The 20,352-nt window shown below is 49.8% G+C and overlaps 1 protein-coding gene across 1 annotated transcript in view; it reads left to right on the forward strand.

The window, feature by feature from the left end:
* Fstl4 (follistatin like 4) overlaps positions 1–20,352 on the forward strand; it is a 313,515-nt gene that overhangs the window by 277,710 nt on the left and 15,453 nt on the right. Inside the window, 4 exon segments of the mRNA XM_042689005.1 lie at positions 353–519; positions 11,674–11,794; positions 19,295–19,456; positions 20,083–20,217. Of these exon segments, the coding sequence (XP_042544939.1) occupies positions 353–519; positions 11,674–11,794; positions 19,295–19,456; positions 20,083–20,217 (585 nt within the window).

A 20,352-nucleotide genomic window follows, 5' to 3' on the forward strand; every position in this document is an offset into this window, starting at 1 on the left:
GCTGATTACCCTCCATGTTAGCTGAGTGCCTGGCCTGGTTCGGGCTCACATCAGAGCCTTTTGGGCATCAGATATAAGTGATGGCCCATCCTCCACTCCCCCCCAAAAAAGTACCCATCTGTGTGTGTGTAGATGACACATTATGAACAGTTTCAGGCCACGAACTGGTGGCTCACGCCTGTCATCCTAGCTACTCAGGAGGCTGAGATCTGAGGATCCCAGTTCAAAGCCAGCCCAGGAGGAAAGTCCATAAGACTCTTATCTCCAGTAAACCACCAGAAAACATGAGCTGTGGCTGTTAAGTCTCGCCCCGGGGCCTGCACCTGACTAGCTACTCCTTTCCTTCTTGCAGAGGTGGTCCAGCTCAGCCTGGCCCCAGCGGACAGGGTCCGCGTGACCACAGTGACTGTGGGGCTGAGCACCGTGCTCACCTGCACTATCCACGGAGACCTGAGGCCCCCAATCATCTGGAAGCGCAACGGACTCACCTTGAACTTCCTGGAACTGGAAGACATCAATGTAAGTCGCCTGGCCCTTCCTCTGTGGGGGACGCCGTGTGACCGCACAGTGTACCCCTCCCACCTCTGTCATGCTTTCCGGGCCCGTGTAGAAGAAAGAACAGAGGGCTAAGTTGCTGGTGGCTCACACCTGTCATAATAGCTACACAGGAGGCTGAGAGCTGAGGATCACGGTTCAAAGCCAGCCCAGGCAGGAAAGTCCATGAGACTTATTTCCAATTAATCACCAGCAAACCGGAAGTGGCGCCATGGCTCAAGTGGTAGAGCGCTAACCTGGAGCTAAAGAGCTCAGGGACAGCGCCCAGGCCCAGAGTTCAAGCCCTATGACTGGCAAAGAGAAAAGAAAGGACCAGGTGGCAGCCATCAGTCTGGGAGCCTTGCTGGCAGGGCAGATGACCCCTAACTTGGGGGGGGGGAACTGAACAGCAGATGGGGACGGGGGGGGGTCCCCGGGGTGGAGAAGGATAGCCCCATGAGAGCAGAGGTGAACTGGTTGGCAGGTGAGGAGATGGAGGGAAAGCAGCAGGAGAACCTACAGATGAGCTCACACAGCCTGATAGGGCCAGCAGGGGGTGATTTTCTACCATGAGGTACAGCTGGGTTGAGGGGGGTGGTCCCCAGCCTCACCCATATCAGCTTTGTGATGGCAAGTCATTCTTCAGCCTGTTGACCCTGCATGAATTCATCTCTATGAAAAACAACATCGCTTCTATTGGCCTTAACGAAGAGATCTAATCAATCCCGTGTATTTATTGGTCCCGCTTTGGCACAGGGTTTAACATGGCAGCCCCGTTGGTGGGAGAAGACAGTGACATCACCCATGTAGTGAGTCTTAGGCTAAAAAACAAAACAGGAACCTGATTTTCAGGCAGACAAGGGGGATTGGGGGGGGGGGCTGCCCTGTCTCCATGACAACACACCTGGTACACAGTGGCTTGCTTGCATCCAGGGAGGACCTCAGGATGAGTGGGTCATTCTTGAACATCTGTAAGGAGAATGCAGTGGGGGGAGGGGGAGGGGAAATGGATGGACTGGGGCAGGAGGAACTGACTGTGTGGCTTCATGAATAGGACAGCGCCCTAAAGGAGATAAATTTGAGTTCCGTGGAGAGACCGCCATTGCAGCTCCCAAACCTGCCCCACATCCAAGCGAGCCCCCACAGGCGGTAGTGAGCCCCCCATCACTAGGGCCATTCAGGCGTAGGCAAACAGTGGAGACAGCAATGCTTCCTGCCAGGCGCAAACGGCCAGCTACACCATGACCTTGACGAGCCTTTCAGTGCCAAGACTGTTTCACGGGAAGAGAGGTCCATGGTTTCATTAGCATCTTCATGAGGCCTTAGAGACTCACTAGGCCCCTTCGGCTGCACCCTGGGGCATCACTGGGAATCAGATAGCAAGAGGGTGGTTCTGGAGGGTCCCACACTGGGCAGAGCTGTTCAGGCTGGGCTCTGAACTCTCCCCTCTCAGAGTATGGACAGCTAGTATCCTAGTCTGTGCCTCTCTGAATGTTGGTATAGCACAGCCCTGGTGGGCATTTGATAAACAGATGCTGAACAAGCAGAGTCCTTCATCTTGTAAGCTTGGGATGCCCAGAGCTTAGAAGCCTTAGCAAGAAATCAGTGTCCTATTTGTAATGGAGCCGAGGAGGGTGAGGAGGGAAGGGGGTGTCAGCTTTTGAAAGCATTTGTCCTGCAGTGCTGGACTCGGTACTAGGACAGGGACATCTATTTCTGAGTACCCATGTGCATTATTTGGCACTCTATTTTTAATCACATCCGAAATAAAGGCAGAGGCAAAACTCCTCTTAATGTACTTGCCCATCAGTTAATTAAATTACTTGGAGTGGTTTTTTTCCCCCTCCCTCAAACATGCCTCCAGCACCAGCTCAATTGCATTTCCGCTCTACACAATAAGGTTAGCAATTTGGATAATTGTGGGTGCAACCAGAGATGAATGGCCCCTCATTACCTTCCAGGAAACACTCACTGCTTGTGGATGAGTTGTAGCCTGCAAACAGGCATGGCTAATGCTTCTCAGAAACCCCCAGGTGAGGGGTGGCACCCCTACACACACACACACACACACACACACACAACCAAGGTCCTTGCATGCTGCATATATATATATATATATATATATATATATATATGAAACACAAAAGCCAGGCATCAGTGACTCCCACCTGTAATCCTAGCTAGTCAGGAGGCTGAGATCTAAGGATTGAGGTTCAAAGCCAGCCCAAGCAGGAAAATAACCATACGACTCTTCTATCTCTAATTAGCCACCACAAAGCAGGAAGTGGAGCTGTGGCTCAAGTGGTGGATACCAACCTTGAGCAAAAGAGAAAGCTAAGGGACAGCACCCAGGCCCTCAGTTCAAGCCCTAGTACTGGTACACACACACACACACATACACACACACACACACACACACACCACACCTCGTCCTGCTCCAGGGAGGGGCAGCATAGCCTGCTAATGAAGGGCAGACTTTAGGGCCAAAGGGGCCTGAGTTCAAGTGTAGAGCTCAGCCACTAATTGAGTAACTTTGGAAAAGGCCCTTGACATCCCTAAACTTCAATTTCCTTATCTGTGAAATGAGAATAGATGACAGTTATTGCCTTTTAGCATTATAGTGAGGATTAAGATGATACCCATAAAGTCCTTAGTACATAATATTCTATAAAGGGCAATTATTGTCACTTTTATTAATCTCTGTCATCATCATCATCATTATCAATACAATAGTTGTTTCTGCTGTACATTCTAACACCTCCTAGCCTAAGTTCCTAGCAGGCAGCAGCCTGGTCCTAGCGACAGCCAGGAGCATTTTCTTTCTTTTTTTTTTTTTAAGAAAGAATTGGTCAGGGGAAAAACAGCTCAGCAAAAGAGAGCAACCCTGGTGGAGCAAAGATTTTGGGGTTCGTGAGATTCCCAGAGTCCCTCAGCCTTGTGGCATCACAGCATCAGCTCACCTGCCATTCTTCAAGCAAGAAATACAATCACCTCGGGGCTGGGAAGGTGGCTCAGTGGTAGAGCGCTTGCCTTGCATGCCTGAGGCTCTGGGTTCGATTCCTCAGCACCACATAAGCAAAAAGAAAAAAGCCGGAAGTGGTGCTGTGGCTCAAGTGGTAGAGCGCTAGCCTTGAGCTGAAGAGCTGAGGGACAGCGCCCAGGTCCAGAGTTCAGGCCCCACGACTGACAAAAAAAAAAAAAGAAACACAATCACCAGCTTTGTATTAGCTCCTGGTACTCAAATCTACCTACACGCCAGGCAATCAGACCAGCTTTCGAAACCCAAAGCAGGAGATTAAGAAAGCACAAAGAGGTGTAGGTCTCTTTTCTTTGTCAGATGTCTGAGACATCTTGATTGCCAACAAAATATTAATCACTTTTTCACTGCTCTCTTAATGAGACGCATTCATGGGCAACAAAATATTAATTTGTCTTGTCTGATCTGTTAAGAATTCTGTTAATGAATTCAGTCACAGAGCTATTACAGAATGCCATCCTAATGACACATGTAATTAAACTTTTCTGACTTGCAAACATCAAAGATGCCTTAAGCCTCAGAATAATATTTGATCAGAAAGCAAATGTACCCTTCCAGCCCCGCGGCAAGAGAGGAGCTGCTCACATCCCGTCAGACGCACTCATGATTTCACCTGGTCTTATGCCTGCCTGGCCAGATGGTAAAACACAGGGAATCCGCCTAGGATTAGTTCACTAAGTCCCAGGGACCCGTATTCAGGCACAAACCCAAGGACTCTATCCTCCCCTCCAGAGGAGGCAGGCACTGTGCTGCTTCAACCATGTCAATGGCCCTTCACTTCAAGAGTCTTCCTCAGCCCATCACTTGTAGCTCACGCCTGTAATCCCAGCCGTTCAGGAGGCTAAAACCAGAAGGTCACAAGTTCAAAGCCAGCCTGAGCAGGAGTGTTCATGAGACTCTCCTCTCTAATTAGCCACCACAAGCTAAGAATGGAGCTGTGGCTCAAGTGGTAGAGCATTAGCCTTGAGTAAAAAAGCTCAGGGACAGTGCCCAGGTCCTGAGTTCAAGCCCCAGTACTGGGCAAAAAAAAAAAAGAATTCCTTGGCCAAGATCTTCTTGATTGTAGTCTTCATTTAAAAAAAAAAAGACGGGGCTGGGAAGTTGGCTCAGTGGTAGAGTGCTTGCCTTGCATGCCTGAGGCCCTGGGTTCGATTCCTCAGTACCACATAAGCAAAAAGAAAAAACCCGGAAGTGGCGCTGTGACTCAAGTGGTAGAGCGCTAGCCTTGAGCTGAAGAGCTGTGGGACAGCGCCCAGGCCCAGAGTTCAGGCCCCACAACCGGACCCCAAAAAAAAAAAAAGACTCATTATATTTCAAATAACTTGAAAGAGCTGCTGTATTTTTTTGTTGTGGTTTTATTTTGGGGTGTCCCCCCCACTAAAGCTCACTATTTGGGATTTCAAAAGTCAGCAGGCAGGATACAGTGATTAAAAAAAAAAACAGAAACACAAAACCTATACAAGAAAGTATCTTTGGTTTCCGTTTGAAGGGTGTGTTAGTTAACAGGTTCGCTTCCCGCCCCACCCCCGTACCTAAAAGACAGAAAACAGGAAATAAGGAATTCTAATGAAGCATAGGCTATTTCAAGTGCTTCTTTAGAAGTGAATTGTGTTTTAAAAAGAAGAAAAAAGACCAAAAGAAAATGATTTAGGAGCTCATGAGTCATGTAATTTTTATTGTCTTTATATGAACCAGTCATGAACCCATTGGAAAAAAATAGAGAAAAAAAAAAAGATGAGAGGTGTTTGATTGGCAACATGGCTGACTGTGGGTCTCTGGTCCCGCATTCGAATCACCTCATTAAACGCCTGGGTACATTTTGTTTTCAAATCTTGGAAAACAGCATAACTTGAAACACTTAAAGACAATGGCCAATTCTCTCTCGTTGGCGTTGAAGACCCCAGAGACATCTAAACATCCAGGTCTTTGGAGCCTTTTGTTGGTGGTGGTTATGGGGCTTGAACTTGGGACCTGGGCACTGTCCCTGAACCCTTTTTCCTCAAGGCCAGCGCTCTACCACTTTGAGCCATAGTGCCACTTCCAGTTTTCTGGTGGCTAACTGGAGATAAACCCCAGCCAGCTTTGAACCACCATCCTCGGATCTCAGCCCTCTGAGTAGCTAGGATTACAGGCGAGAGCCACCAGTACCTAGCCTCTCTGGCGCTTTGCATGATGAATTCATGCACTTGAGAACTGGGAGCCCAGGTCCACGCTATGCCAGACCATGGGACTCGGGCACGGACTCTGCCTCCAAGTCTCTCCTCTGACCTTGGCTGCCTGGGTGGCTTCCTCAAGGTCACAGTACTGGTCTCAGGGTCTGACTTGTATCCAATGTCCATTTCCAGGTAGAGATCCCTCCAGAAAGGGCTAGAGTTTAGTAATGGGTGGGGTTGCTCTCCTTACACTCTCTTCCCCCAAAGAGCCTACGGGTGCCCCTAAGAAAGGCTCTGAATAAATCTTTCTGAACCTAAACTTGAAACCACTCGGCAGGCCCGGTGCTGAATGCTGAGCCGCTAATACTAAACTATCCCTTACATCGCATTTAATTGCTTCCCTTAATAAGGGCAAATACTTACAAAATAGCCTTTAAAAAAAAAAAGAAAGAAATCTTTAAATAATGTCTCTTTCCCTAAAATGGATGCACACACCGAGAGAAAGAATGGTCTAATCTGGCATCTGTTTATTTCTGGGAGGAACCTTGATTTTGTTAATACATTTCTATGCATCAGAGCAAAAAGCAAAAAAAAAAAAAAAAAAAAAGCTATCCATAAAAAGACAATTACAGAGACGCAATCAGGCATTGATAGCAGTATTCAGACACATCGCCAAGAACATTCGGAAGAGGACGGATTACAGGTTTCGTTTTATGTAGCTCCTTATAAATCAATTTTTAAAAGCAATTCCCCAACATCCAATGAGGTAAATTTGATTGCTGTAGCCAGTGTTCATATTCAGAAAACAGCGTGCACTTTGTTCTATAATTATACGATGCCTATTGTTTTAGCTTAGAGACAGTTCTTTTATTTATGACGGAAGCAGGTTCTCCCCCTCCCCAGAGCTGAGGCCACCGTCTGGCAGTGCGTTCAGTGCTGTGGTAGACACCAGTGGAGGCGGAGGCTGCCACCCCTGAGCTGAGCCTGCCCTTCAGTTCATCCCAGGTGCCGTGGCCTGAAGAGTCCCGAGGAGACTCAAGTCCCCTGAGAGCTCAGGGCACGAAGGAGTCAGGGTGTGAAAATGGGGACAAGACTGAAGACCAGTCCCCTGCTTTTCCCACCAGCTGCCTAGCCTTGATCCCATGGGACTGGGCAGTGTTGGGGGCGGGGGAGGAAAGGGAAGAACGTGGGCACCGCAGTTGCCAAACCAATTCGGCTGGGCACTGGTGGCTCCTGCCTACCTGCTCAGGAGGCTTAGATGGGAGGATCGTGGTTCGAAGCCAGCACAGGCAGGAATGTCTGTGAGATTCATCTCTAAGTAACCAGCAAAAAGAAAAAGCTGGAAATAAGAGTTGTAGCTCAAGTGGTAGAGCACCAGCCTACCAGAGAGAGAGAGAGAGAGAGAGAGAGAGCCCAACTCTCTACCTGGTGTCCAGTCAGTATTTATTGAAGGCCCACTGTGTGCCTGCACTTTGCTAGATCCTCGAGACACAGCAATGGTCACAGAGCCCAGGAGCACCCATTTCTCCCCCAAAGCTGGCCTAGTCAGGAGCACTAAGGCCCATGGGCGAACCCACAGCGGTGAGTGGCAGACCAACTCAGCCAGGCATGCGGGTGGCTCACGTCTATAATCGTAGCTAGGAGAAAGGACTCAGAGGAGAGCAGAGATTGGAGCACCCCTGGAGGAGATGGAGACAGACAGATGTCAGCCTTCAGACAGAGTGGGAGACAGCAAGTAGAAAGTTCCAGAGGGAGGAGCATGTGTTGGCCCACTAGAGCAACAGCAAGCAGAAGAGTGCTCTGAAGAGACTGAGCCTGACCTGCAGCCTCTTGACCTGAGCGGATGTGTGGGAGCAGGTGTGGGAGCAGGTGTGAGTGAGGAAAGTGTGGGAGCAGGTGTGGGAGCAGGTGTGGGGGAGGAGACACGCGGTGGAGTCAGGAAGTGTGCGATGTGGCCTCTCCTGGAAAAGATCCATTTTGGGTATGCTACGTTGAGCAGAAGTGGGGGGCGGGCGGTGTCTGTGGTCCCCATGATGAGAAGAAGGTGTCTGAGCTAGGATGGCCACAGAGGAGGTGGCCAGAGAAATCTGATTCAGAGGATGCACCCCATGAGCCGAGCTTCTGCTTTGCTTCATGGTTTGGGAGTTTCAGGGGATCAAATAAAGCGATGGGCAGCCATCTACGGGGATCCGTTCGAGGACCCCAGTAGACACTAAAATCTGCGTATGTTCAACTCCCATGTATAAAACAGAGTCACCTTGGCCAGCGCATTCTCCTGTACACCAGATCATCTCTATGGGGCTTCTACCTCCTAACACACTGAGAATACAGCTGTTGTTACATTGTACTCTTTTTTATTTTTCGGTCAGTGATGTGGCTTGAACTCTGGGCCTAGGCGCTGTCCCTCAGCTCTTCAGCTCAAGGCGAGCGCTCTATCACTTAAGCCACGGTGCCACTTCCGGATTTCTGGTGGTTTATTGGAGATAAGAGTCTCATGGACTTTCCTGCCCCGACTGGCTTTGAAACCTTGATCCTCAGATCTCAGCCTCCTGAGTAGCTAGGATGACAGGCGTGAGCCACCAGCGGCCAGCTGACATTGTACTCTTTAGGGAACGTGGACTGGAGAAAAACAAGTCTGCCCACCATCTTTTTCTGAATAATTTTCACTGGTCGAATCCACACATGTGGAGCCCACATGCATAAAGACCCAATTCTGTGCGGAGTTAGGGGCACACGGTGCCTTCTTGGAGACTGTGGATGGCACGAAGTAAGCATCACCCTCAGGGTGATTTGTGGAAATTCTGACCTCACCTAGGGACCCTCTCAGCTTTGAAAATGCCGCACGCACCATCAGCAGCCTCATCAAAGTGGTCACAAGAGCCAGGGACCCAAGAGCCCAGGGCTGGAGTCGAGGGCCCTTGCAGGAAGAGAGGCTGGAGGTGTGAGGCTCAGGAAGGCTGTATGGGAAATGGCAGTCATCTGGCACCTGTCCCCTGCCAGCAGCTCTGCTTCTGCCCTTCCCATCAGAGTCTGCCCTGGCTCTGACCACATGAGGCCTGGAAGAGTTCCAAGCCCAAGAGTTCCCCCCACCCCCACCCCGTGTTTCTCCCAAGAAAAGGCTGCACCCAGCTGGCTGGCCTCTCTTAAGCTATCTACCATCACCAGGTGCTGGTGCTCACGCCTGTAATCCTGGCTACTCAGGAGGCTGAGATCAGAGGATCACAGTTCAAAGCCAGCCCAGGCAGGAACATCCATGACACTCTTAGAGCCTTGAGCACGAAAGCTCAGGGACAGTACCTAGGTCCTGAGTTCAAGCCCAAGTGCGCTCTCTCTCTCTCTCTCTCTCTCTCTCTCTCTCTCTCCCTCTCTCCCTCTCTCTCTCCCTCTCCCTCTCCCTCTCCCTCTCTCTCTCTCTCTCTCTCTCTCTCTCTCTCTCTCTCTCTCTCTCTCTCTCCCACTGAAACTCCAGGCAAAACATCTTTTCCTCAAGACTTAGATTTTGACCCAGGAGACAGCAGAGACGAGAAGGAAGCCGTCCCCACAAGCAACCCAGGCAGGAACCCTTTACGGCCCTGTGATGACACAGGACAAGTTGGCTATTGGCTGTGTTATGTTTATGGCGGAGGCTTTCCCAGAATGGGAAGAATGGGGCTCTGTGAAGCAGAGCGATGTTCCACAGCCAGCACCGATATGCTGCTCCGCCAGGAACACAGTGGGACGTTAGTTTTTTTCTGCTGCTGAAGGCAGGCTGCGTCGAGGCTCAGTCTTCCTGCCTCTGCCCTCCTCCAGGCTTCTCTCCAGCCCTCTCCGTGGGGGAGTCCAAAAAGCATCTTTAAAGGGACTGAGAACTGGGCACCGGTGGCTCACGCCTGTAATCCTCGCTACTCAGGAGGCTGAGATCTGAGAATCATGGTTCAAAGCCATCCTGGGCACAAAAGTCTGTGAGCCTCTTATCTCCAGAAAACCCAAAGTGGTGCTGTGGCTCAAGTGGTAGAGCACTAGCCTTGAGCTGAAGAGCTGAGGGACAGCGCCCAGGCCCAGAGTTCAAGACCCACGACCGACTAAAAAAAAGGGGGAGCCAGCTGCTAGCCTCCCCCATCTCTCCTCATAGGCCAGCAACACACAGCCCCTCTCTCACCCAAGAACCAATGCCTTGTCTCTTCCCACTAGCTCTGAACGGCACAACCTCAGAGATGTTGGGTAGCTAATGCCAACCTGCTGAGGAATTCCCCCCACGTTTTACCAGGCAGTTCCAATCCCAGCATGCCTAGAGGAAACTAGCCTTGTGTATAGTTCTGCAAGCAAGAACACAGCTGACCTGGGAAAATGTTTCCTACCCGGGCTCAACAGGGGGCGCTAACACAGCCCCAGCCCCCTGCCCGCGCCTGCCCTGTGCACTGGCCCAGTGATATTTCATCCCTTGAGGCTACAGATACCACACACAGCTCTCAAACTCCAAGGCCCACAGACCAAAAGATTTCACCTCTGGCCCCGTAAGAAAGTTTGCCGATCTTGATTTTTACCATTCTAACTGGGGTGAGGTGGTATCTCAATGTTGTTTTGATTTGCATTTCTTTTATGGCTAGGGAGGTTGAGCATTTCTTCAGCATTTCTTCATGTGTCTATTGGCCATCCTTCTTTCCTCTTCAGAGAAGTTTCTCTTTAAGTCTTTAGCCCACTTATTTATTGGGCAGTTGTTTCTTTGAGGATTTGTTGTTGGGGGATTTAATTTTTTGAGTTCCAAGTATATTTTAGATATGAGACCCTTGTCGGTTGTATGACTAGTGAAGATCTTCTCCCAATCCGTGGGCTTTCTATTGATCTTGCTAGCTATATCCTTTGCCCTGCAGAAGCTCTGCAACTTCATGCAATATCTAGTATATGTATGAGTCAAGCAGAAAAGGTCAGATAATGTGATGTTAGGAAAATGAACCCTTAGATATGTATTTAAATGTTTTTTTTTTCTTTCATGCATTTGTTTCTAACCCATCTATAAGATTATCTCTTTGTTGTTTTGTATGTCCCTCCCCCACAGTATAACCCCTGCTTTCACTATATTTGATGTCGGTATAATTTGTGGAGGAGAAGGGGAAAAACAAGTCATTTAAGGATACAGGTGGACCCGTTGCAACAATGAGAAGTACAAGTTGTCATGTCCAAAACGAACTTTACAACTTTGGGGGGGGGGTGGAGGATTGGGTGGGGGGGGTGGGGGGAGGATGGGAAGGGATGGGAAGGGGAAACAAAGGAGGAGGCTGCAATGCTTGATAAGAAATGAACCCATTATCTTGCCCATGTAATTGTAACCCCTCTGTACAGTATGTTCACAATAAAAAATTTTTTTAAATTAAAAAAAAAAGTTTGCCGACTCCTGAACCAAATGAAGCCCTCCCTCTGCAATCCAGTTTACACCGAGGAGCCAGGTGCCTGCAGAGAGGGCGGCGCTGACAATGGCACGCAAACACCATTGGTGAAAGCTGGCGGAGCTGCCAGCGCTGGCCGCTCACGCCTGTGATCCCAGCTCCTCAGGAGGCTGGGATCTGAGGATCGCAGTTTGAAGCCAGCCTGGGCAGGAAAGACCATGAGACTCTTTTCTCCAATGAACCACCTCAAATCCAGAAATGGCTCAAAAGCGGTGGAACTGGGGTGGCAGAGGTGCGTTAGCCCCATGCCAAGGAAGAGACACCTGGACAGTCAGGTATAAATGATGTACAAGGTCTACACTGGCAGAGCTCTGCTAACCACCGCGGCAGGCAGAAAGGGTTTCTCCCTCTCCCTCTTCCCCTCTCCCTCCCCCACCCTCCTTCTCCCCCTCCCTCTCCTCTTCCCCTCCACTTGTCCTTCCCCTCCCCCTCCCTCTCTTCCCTCCCTCCCCTAGAATTTCTGTTCTCCTAGCAAACTAGCCTAGAGTCTAGAGACCAATCTCACTTGTCATCTGTGCCCACCCAGGACTTTGGAGAAGATGACTCCCTGTACATCACCAAAGTGACCACCGTCCACATGGGCAATTACACCTGCCACGCCGCGGGCCACGAGCAACTGTTCCAGACCCACGTCCTGCAGGTGAATGGTTAGTAAATGGCTCCGTGCATGTTGTCCCCTCAATCCCAAAAAAAAAATACACTGGGTGAAACAATGCCCCCTCCCCCTCCCCCTCAATATTGTGTTGTGTTAAAGAACTGTCTGTCTATCCCCTATCTAACTGTCTAACTGTGTAACTAACTGGCCCATCTAGTGCAAGGAGTAAAATGGGAATGGTGGGAAAAAGAGCTAGGCCTGGCCTCCCGCTCCTCCTCCCCACCCCTCCGCCCCCACCTCAGATGAAGTGAGCCCAAAGTTGGGGGATGGGACAGCTGAGGTCCCAGCAGCCAAAGCGGGGCCCACAGGTGACAGGAAGTGGGGTCCTGCCCCGGGTCAGCTCAGGGTCTCTGGATCCCGCCAGCGTAGACTCTGTCTGCAATCTGCTACCCTTCCATACAGCAGGCCGCCATTTCACCTGTGCAACTGGAAGGAATTACGTCCGCCACACGGGGCTCGTTCCTGCCTCCTAACAGCCCCATCTCAGGCTGGGCAGGTCTGGAACGTTTCTCTGTGTTGTCAGCACTCCTGGAGGCCAGGGGGCGGGGGAGAATGAACCCCACTCCCTTTGGATCACCCTCCCGGAAGCCTGTGTTTTCCAAGCATGTATTTGGCCCATCCCTGTGCTAAATGCTGCATAGGAACCCTCTGGGAAGGGATGTTCTAGCCTATTCTGTGGGTGGGTTTCTTTCTCTTATTCTTTTCTTTTTTCTTTTTGTTGCTTGTGGGGCTTGAATTCTGGGCCTGGGCACTGTCCCTCAGCTCTTCAGCTCAAAGCAAGCACTCTACCATTTGAGCCACAGCGCCACTTCTGGTTTTCTGGTGGTTAATTAGAAATAAGAATCACATGGACTTTCCTGCCCAGGCTGGCTTTGAACCGTGATCCTCAGATCTCAGCCTAAGACTACAGGAACCACCAGTGCCCAGCGTATGAGTGGGTTTCTAAGGAAAGTCACTTGTCTGGGCCTCACACTACTAGTTGTTGTAGAACCAATGCCCACACTATCAGCCATCCAACTCAACCTGGCCGCCCCAGATTCTACCAGCTGTGACCAACACTGACCTATAGATTCTCCATGACAACAGGTTGGGCGCCACTTGCTTCTGTAAACCCTGCAGGATGTTTTCAGGATTTTTATCTTTGTGCATGCCCAAGCTGTCTGTATCTTTTTCATTATTTCCATTGAGACCTAATTGTAATCCTTTGGAGTTTCATGGTTGTGCTTGCTGGCCTGTGATGGATCCCATGTGAACTAACGGAGAATTCCTCGTCATTACCCCTGCTGAGAAAGCTAGCCTGCACTGGCCTTCAGGGGCTAGCGAGGGTACAGCTCTCTTTATCTCTTTGGCATCAGTAACTGAGGCCTGAACTTGGGGGCTCACACTCAAAACAGATGCTCTACCCCTGAAGCCACATCTCCATATCCAGCTTTTTGCTGGCTCATTGGCGATAAGAGTCTCACAGGGCTGGGGCTGGCTTTGAACCTGAGATCCGCAGATCTCCGCCTCCGGAGTAGCTAGGATGACAAGTGTGAGCCATCGGCTCCCACCGGGCTCCTCCCTTTATTTTGTCCAAAGCAACTGTGAGGAGGGGGTGGGGAGGCACCCACCCAGGCACCTGCGGCTCTCGCGAGTGACCGCGAGAGGCCTGTGCGTGGAGGACACGCCTTGACGAATGAAGTGGCAAGTCCACAGGGCTGGAAAGAAGGGCCCTTGCGCCTCAAGGGACCTAGAATATTCTAAGACAAAAGATCCTGATAGGGGTGAAGCCCTCAAACCCAGGCAGGAACAAAGCATGCGTGTGTGTGTGTTTCCTCCTCTCCCGACTCCCCTCCTTTACTCCAGCCTAGCTATTATTGCCTGGTCTCGGTTGAAAAGGCTGCTCTGAGCTCTGGGAGTCTAAACAAAGACGCAAGCCATCCACTCAAACCCAGAGAGGCCACTTGAGATCCATTCCCCAATTGCTGACACTTTAGGATTTCTTCTCCAGCCAAAGGACTGATAATGGAGTGGGAGGAAGCATGGGGCACTCAGCACCTTGCGCTCATGGAGGAAGGAGGGAGGCAGTGGGCCGTCCTAAGGGCCTGAACGAGAGCAAGACAGAGGCACAGGTCTGCCACTCAGCATCCCGCAGAAAGGGGGCTGAGGTATGGAAGGTACATGTCATTGTATATTGTTAGCTTTTGTTTGTTTGTTGCTTTAGCAAGTGATCGATTCCACGCAAGATAGATTCTTGGCAAAGCCACTTAAAAAAGTGTTTGTTGGTGGTGGTGGTGGTGGTCATGGGCTTGAACTTGGGGCCTGAGTGCTGTCCCTGAGCTTTTTCTGTCAAAGCTAGCACTCTACCACTTTGAGCCACAATGCCGCTTCCGATTTTCTGGTGGTTCATTGGAGGTAAGAGGCTCATGGACTTCCCTGCCTGGGCTGACTTTGAATCATGGTCCTCAGATCTCAGCCTCCTGACTAGCTAGGATTATAGGTGTGAGTCACCGGCACCTGGCTGCCACTTCCTTTTTTTGTTGACACCAGCCACTCAGGTGAAATAGGAGGTTCACAGAGGGTCATTTTAGCTTCCTGGCCCTGCGAATCCACATTCCTGATGCAGTGTATGGATGGGCGCGTGCGCGCTCACAGTAGCCAATGGAAGAGGGAGGAGCCACAGAGTAGCAGGAAATGAGGGGGTGGGGCCAGGTGAAGATAATAACTTGGAGGAACAAGGGCTCAGCTAGATAGGGCCATGAAGATGGAGCCCCAGAGCTGGCCACTGAGTCAGGAGCGAGCACACGGGAAGGTTGCTGTGACCTGAAGAACAGTTCCCACGGACTGGCGGGTAGGGTGGGAGCTGGCTGGAAGGGGAGCTTACACTGTGCGGTGTTTGCAAGGAGGCGGGTGGGCCCCTAGTGGAGGGGGGGGGGGCAAAAGGAGTGGCCATTTTGCATGAGGAGATAAAAACATTGTTGGGGCTGGAAGGCAGGATCCCTCCCAGCCCAGAGGAAGAGAAAGGGGTCACCCCCAAAAGGCTGTGGGAGACGCAGGGTCTCGCCGTGCAGATTTGGTTGCTGATAGAACATGAGTTTCTGCACCAGTCCTGGGGCTTGAACTCAGGGTCTAGGCACTATCCCTGGGCTTTTCTTCCTCTCAAGGCTAGCCCTCTACTAATTCAGCCCCAGCTCCTCTTCCGACTTTTTGGTACTTAATTGGAGATAAGAGTCACGCAGACTTTCCTGCCCAGGCTGGCTTTGAACCATAATCCTCAGATCTCAGCCTCCTGAGTAGCTGGGATTACAGGTATGAGCCACCGGTGCCTGACTTAGTCACGTGTTTTTAATTGAGTGTACACCTTTGCTTCTCAGTCAGGTTTCTTTTTGTTCTAGAATATTGTCATGAATTGGTCTCAAAGTGCTTCCAAGGCCGGGCTGACTCAGTGTCTCACCCAGAACCTGTTAGGTAGATACAAATTCTCCAAGCAGCGTTGGTTTATTGTTCTGTTTGGGTTTTGTTGTTGTTGTTTTGGGTTATTTGTGTGTATGCCAGTCCTGGGGCTTGAACTCAGGGCCTGGGCACTGTCCCTGAGCTTTTTTGCTCAAGGCTAGCACTCTACCACTGAAGCCACAGCACCTCTTCTGGCTTTTTGGTGTTTAATTGGAGTTAAGAGTCCCATGGACTTTCCTACTCAGCCTGGCTTCGAAATGCAGTTCTCTAAGCTGAGCCTCCTGAGTAGCTAGGATTACAGGTGTGTCTGCTAGCACCCAGCATCAACATAGTTTAATGTGGACACCCACAGGTGCTTTAGGTACTGATCAGGTATGAAAACTTCCTGGGTCTACATACGTCTCTCGGAGGCCAAGGCCTGCCTATGCATCTTGCTGGCCATCCTACAGAGGAGGCCAGTACCATGGGTTTAAGTTCTCAGTTCCTGAACCAGCCCGGAACTAATAAATGGACTAGCACCACAGGTGTTCGGTAGTTAAGTCCCCCTGTGTTTGCGGGAGACCAGAGTCTGCCCCGCAGTTATGAGTCCTGGAATCACAATCCCATGTTCCCTCTGGAGTAAACCTCTTCCTTTGTACAGAAAACTCCATGTGGGAAGGGACTAAGGCTATGCGTGTGCATGCCAGTACCAGGGCTTGAAACTCAGGACCCGGGCACTATCCCTGAGCTTTTTCACTCAAGACTGGCATCCTATGGGCTCCATTTCCGGCTTTCCTAACCATGCTTGCTTCGATCCTCCATCCTCAGATCTCAGCCTCCCGAGTAGCTAGGATTACAAGTCTGAGCCTCTAGCACCCAGCTAAGACAAAAGCTCAGTGGCTCAGTGGTAGAGCGCTTGCCTTGCATGCATGAGGCCCTGGGTTCGATTCCTGAGCACCACAAAAAAAGAAAAAGCCGCAAGTGGTGCTGTGGCTCAAGTGGTAGAGTGCTAGCCTTGAGCTGAAGAGATGAGGGACAGCGCCCAGGCCCAGAGTTCAGGCCCCAATGACTGACAAAAAAAAAAAAGCTCTTATTCATTGCTGTGTGAGTTGGAGGGCATTTCCTGAGCGCTGGCTGTGCAATACCGAATCAGCAGAACTTTGTTAAATCAATCAAATTCATCGGTGTGGTGCCAGACTCAGAAAATGACGCCCCCGCCCTTCCACTTGGTGTGGTAATACTTCCTAATATCTGATTTCACAAAACGACAAGCATCACTATCATTTTTCAAAGATCGCTCAGCTGTGCTCACCAACAAAACAAATGTTTCTTCCTAGATAAATCATTTCGTCAAGCCCAGCTGATTGGCTTCCATAGGAATTTAGATTAAATGCATGGCTCAATTTGTCAGATCAGGTTTCCTAATGACAGTAAGCCTTCCTACCCAACATCTTCAATTAGGCCGGACTTTCTTACACAGTCCATGAGGTTGGCTTTATTTTGTTTTGCTTTTTTGTGTCTGTATTGGGGCTTGAACTCAGGGCCTGGGCACTGGCCCTGAGCTTTTGTCCACTCAGGCCTAGCACTCTACCATTTGAGCCACAGCTCCCCTTCCAGCTTTTTGCTGGTTAGTTATAGATAAGAGACTCAGACTTTCCTACCGGGGCTGGCTCAGATCTCATCCTCCTGAAGAGCTAGATTACAGGGCTGACACATTAGTACCAGCTTGTCAGTGAGGTTGTGTAGTTTACAGAGATCTACTCTGCTGTCTGGCTATCACTGATATATGAGTAAGCAGTTATATATATTTTATATATATATATTTTTTTTGTTTGTCACCTGGTTGGTATCCACCAAAAATATCAAATATCATCCTCCTCAATTTCCTTTTTTTTTTTTTGTTGGTCCTGGGGTTTGAACTCTGTCCTGGGAGCTGTCCCTCAGCTCTTCAGCTCAAGGCTAGCACTACTGCTTGAGCCACAGCACCACTTCCTGTTTTTCTGGTGGTTTATTGGAGATAAGAGTCTTAACAGACTTTCCTGCCGCTGCTGGCTTTGAACCATGATCCTCAGATCTCAGCCTCCTGAGTAGCTAGGATTACAGGCGCGAGCCACCAGTGCCCGGCTTTCCTCAATTTCTTTAGTGTTTGTGCCTTCTTTGATAACACCCAACATATCACCTTTGCTTTCTCTTGCTTTTACTAATTTAATGGTTCACTATTCTAAAAACAGTAGTGCTTCTTTCTTCCTTTTTATAGAGATAGTCTTCATTGTAAGAAGAAAATATTCTGTTTTATTGAATGTAGTTTTTTTGTTTGTTTCCTCCCCAGAAATATGGACTAAAGGTTTCTTTTGGAGGTTCTTTCAAAAGCAAATTGCTTTTCTTTTCCACTGTCTTTGGCTTTGGGTGTAATCAATGATAAATTTCCTAATAGTCATTGAAACATATTATACTGTCCCAGTATTCTTTAAATACCGGCTTGGATTTTCATTGTTAATGGTATACTTCGGTTTGGGTTGTACGTAGGTCCAAGTAAAACAGATTCATAACCCTGTCAGGCTTCAGTCTCCAGATTCACAGTTACACTAGCTTCATGATCAACTTTAGAATGCCTTTGCTAGTCTAAGAATTTTTCAGGCCTTAAATATGCAAAGCAACCCTCCTATAAAACTAGAGTGGTTTATTGGGGTTTTCTTTTAGGAGGAAAGGGTTAGTAGCACTTTAACTCTTTTTTTTTTTTTTTTTGTCACGGAGTTTGAACTCTGGGCCTGGGCGCTGTCCCTCAGTTCTTCAGCTCAAGGCTAGCGCTCTACCACTTGAGCCACAGCACCACTTCTGATTTTCTGGTGGCTTATTGGAGATAAGAGTCTCATGGACTTCCCTGCCCGGGCTGACTTTGAACCGCAATCCTCAGATCTCAGCCTCCTGAGTAGCTAGTGAGCCACCCATGCCCGGATACACTTTAACTTTTTTTTTTTGTCGGTTGTGGGGCTTGAACTCTGGGCCTGGGCGCTGTCCCTCAGCTCTTCAGCTCAAGGCGAGTGCTCTACCACTTGAGCTATAGCGCCACTTCCGGTTTTCTGGTGGTTTATTGGAGATAGGAGTCTCACGGTCTCTCCTGCCCGGACTGGCTTTGAACCGCTATCCTCAGATCTCAGCCTCCTAAGTAGCTAGGATTCCAGGCATGAGCCACCAGCGCCCGGCCACTTTAACTTTTTTTAAAAAAAAATATTTTCTCCTTAATTCAGTATCTTTGCTTTCAGGTTTTCCTTTGTGGATGTATATAGAATAAAATAAATAAATGCAAGCCCTTGATGCCATTGAAAATATACTGATTCTTATATCCTGGGTCCAGAGCTAGGGGTGGGAGGGCAGATCCTCCAAAGAGTCTGTATTTCTCCCAGGTCTCCCCCCCCCCATAGTCCACCCATGTAAGATGGCCAGTGCACTATGGAAGGTGCCAGAACTTCATCCAAGCATGCTCGCCTGGTAAGTGGACCTGGTCATACCCTCAGCTCCAAACTTGACTGCTAGGGCCCACAGCTGAGGCGGGCACACCTGGCCTTGATTAGGGTCCAGGACTTGGGAAGCAAAGACAGAAAAATGACCCACTTGGTCAATCCACGGCAGATCGATGGACTTCCCCAGAGCGGTGATGTCATTAGCAATCCTGCCAGTCAGTGCCCAGAAGTGCTTTCCCAAGCATTTCCTGCAAGAAATGAAGCCACTGTCCAATGGCTTTCCCGATAACAGAAATAATACATCTGAATTTTCTTCAGAAATAAGTCCTGGGGGTTGTTGCTCTTAATGTGTAGCAGCTGAACAGCGTTTAAAAAAAAAAAAAAGTATGGGGATGTCTTTCCCATCGTATTTAGAATGACAACGGAAGCCATGAATTACATGATGTGTTTACTGGCTGCAATCCATTTCACAGCCCTTCCATTCAGAGCACTAACTGCTCACGAAGATCACAGGGCGGGGCCCACCCCTGGAGTTCTCCCTCAGGAGCAGGGTCTCAGGGTTGGGCCAGGGACCCAAGGCCAGGCAAGGGTCTCTTACCAATGCTGCTCTTCATTCACAGTGCCACCAGTCATCCGGGTTTATCCAGAGACCCAGGCACAGGAGCCTGGAATGGCGGCCAGCCTGAGGTGCCACGCAGAGGGCATTCCCACGCCCAGAATCACCTGGCTGAAAAACGGCATGGAGGTCTCCACCCAGATGTCCAAACAGCTCTCTCTTTTAGGTAAGAATTACCCAGATGTCTAAGGGGCCCAGCCCTATCCAATTCAGGCTGGTTCCCACCTAGGCAGTGGAAAAGAGAGGCAGAATTTACTTTTGTCTGACAGGTTAAGGGGAGTCCTGAGGTCTTCCCCCATTTTCCTGAAATCTGGGCATACACAGGTGTGAGCAGTGACCAGAAGCTGTACCATCTCCGCCTCTTGGTCGCAATTCCTGGACATAAAGCCAGGGATGTTGACTGCCCAGCCTCTCCCAAGGGCTGTGAGATTTATTGTTGTTGTTCTTATTGTTTGTACCAGTCTTAGGACTTGAACTCAGAGCCTGAGAGCTAGCCCCAAGCTTCTTTTGCTCAAGGCTAGCACTCTACCACTTGAGCCTCAGCTCCATTTCAGGCTTTTTTTTTTCCTTTTTTCTTTTTTGGAGTAGTTTATTAGAGATAAGAGACTCACAGCCTTTCCTGCCCGGGTTGGCTTTGAACCCCAGTCCTCAGATCTCAGCCTCCTGAGTAGCTAGGATGACAGACATGAGCCACAGGGGCTGGATTTTTCACCCCAGCGAGGGAATGGGGAGGGAATGCTGGAGGAGAGGGGTTCACAGAGCAGGCCACCCTGAAAACTGTCCTTTCTCCAGCCAATGGGAGCGAACTCCACATCGGCAGCGTTCGGTACGAAGACACAGGAGCATATACCTGCATCGCCAAAAACGAAGTGGGCGTGGATGAAGACATCTCCTCACTCTTCATTGAGGACTCCGCTAGGAAGACTCGTGAGTCCACCCTGGTCTCTAAGCATCTCCCCGCGGGGCTCGGGGAGGTTACATAGCCCAGGACCCTAGCTACCAGCTAGAAAGCCTCTGCAGGCCGGGAGAAACACTTATCTTCCAAGCATACAGCTGGGCTCA

The sequence above is a fragment of the Dipodomys spectabilis genome, unplaced genomic scaffold, assembly GCF_019054845.1.
Source record: "Dipodomys spectabilis isolate Male_0828 unplaced genomic scaffold, ASM1905484v1 ptg000119l, whole genome shotgun sequence".
Classification (NCBI taxonomy): Eukaryota; Metazoa; Chordata; class Mammalia; order Rodentia; family Heteromyidae; genus Dipodomys; species Dipodomys spectabilis.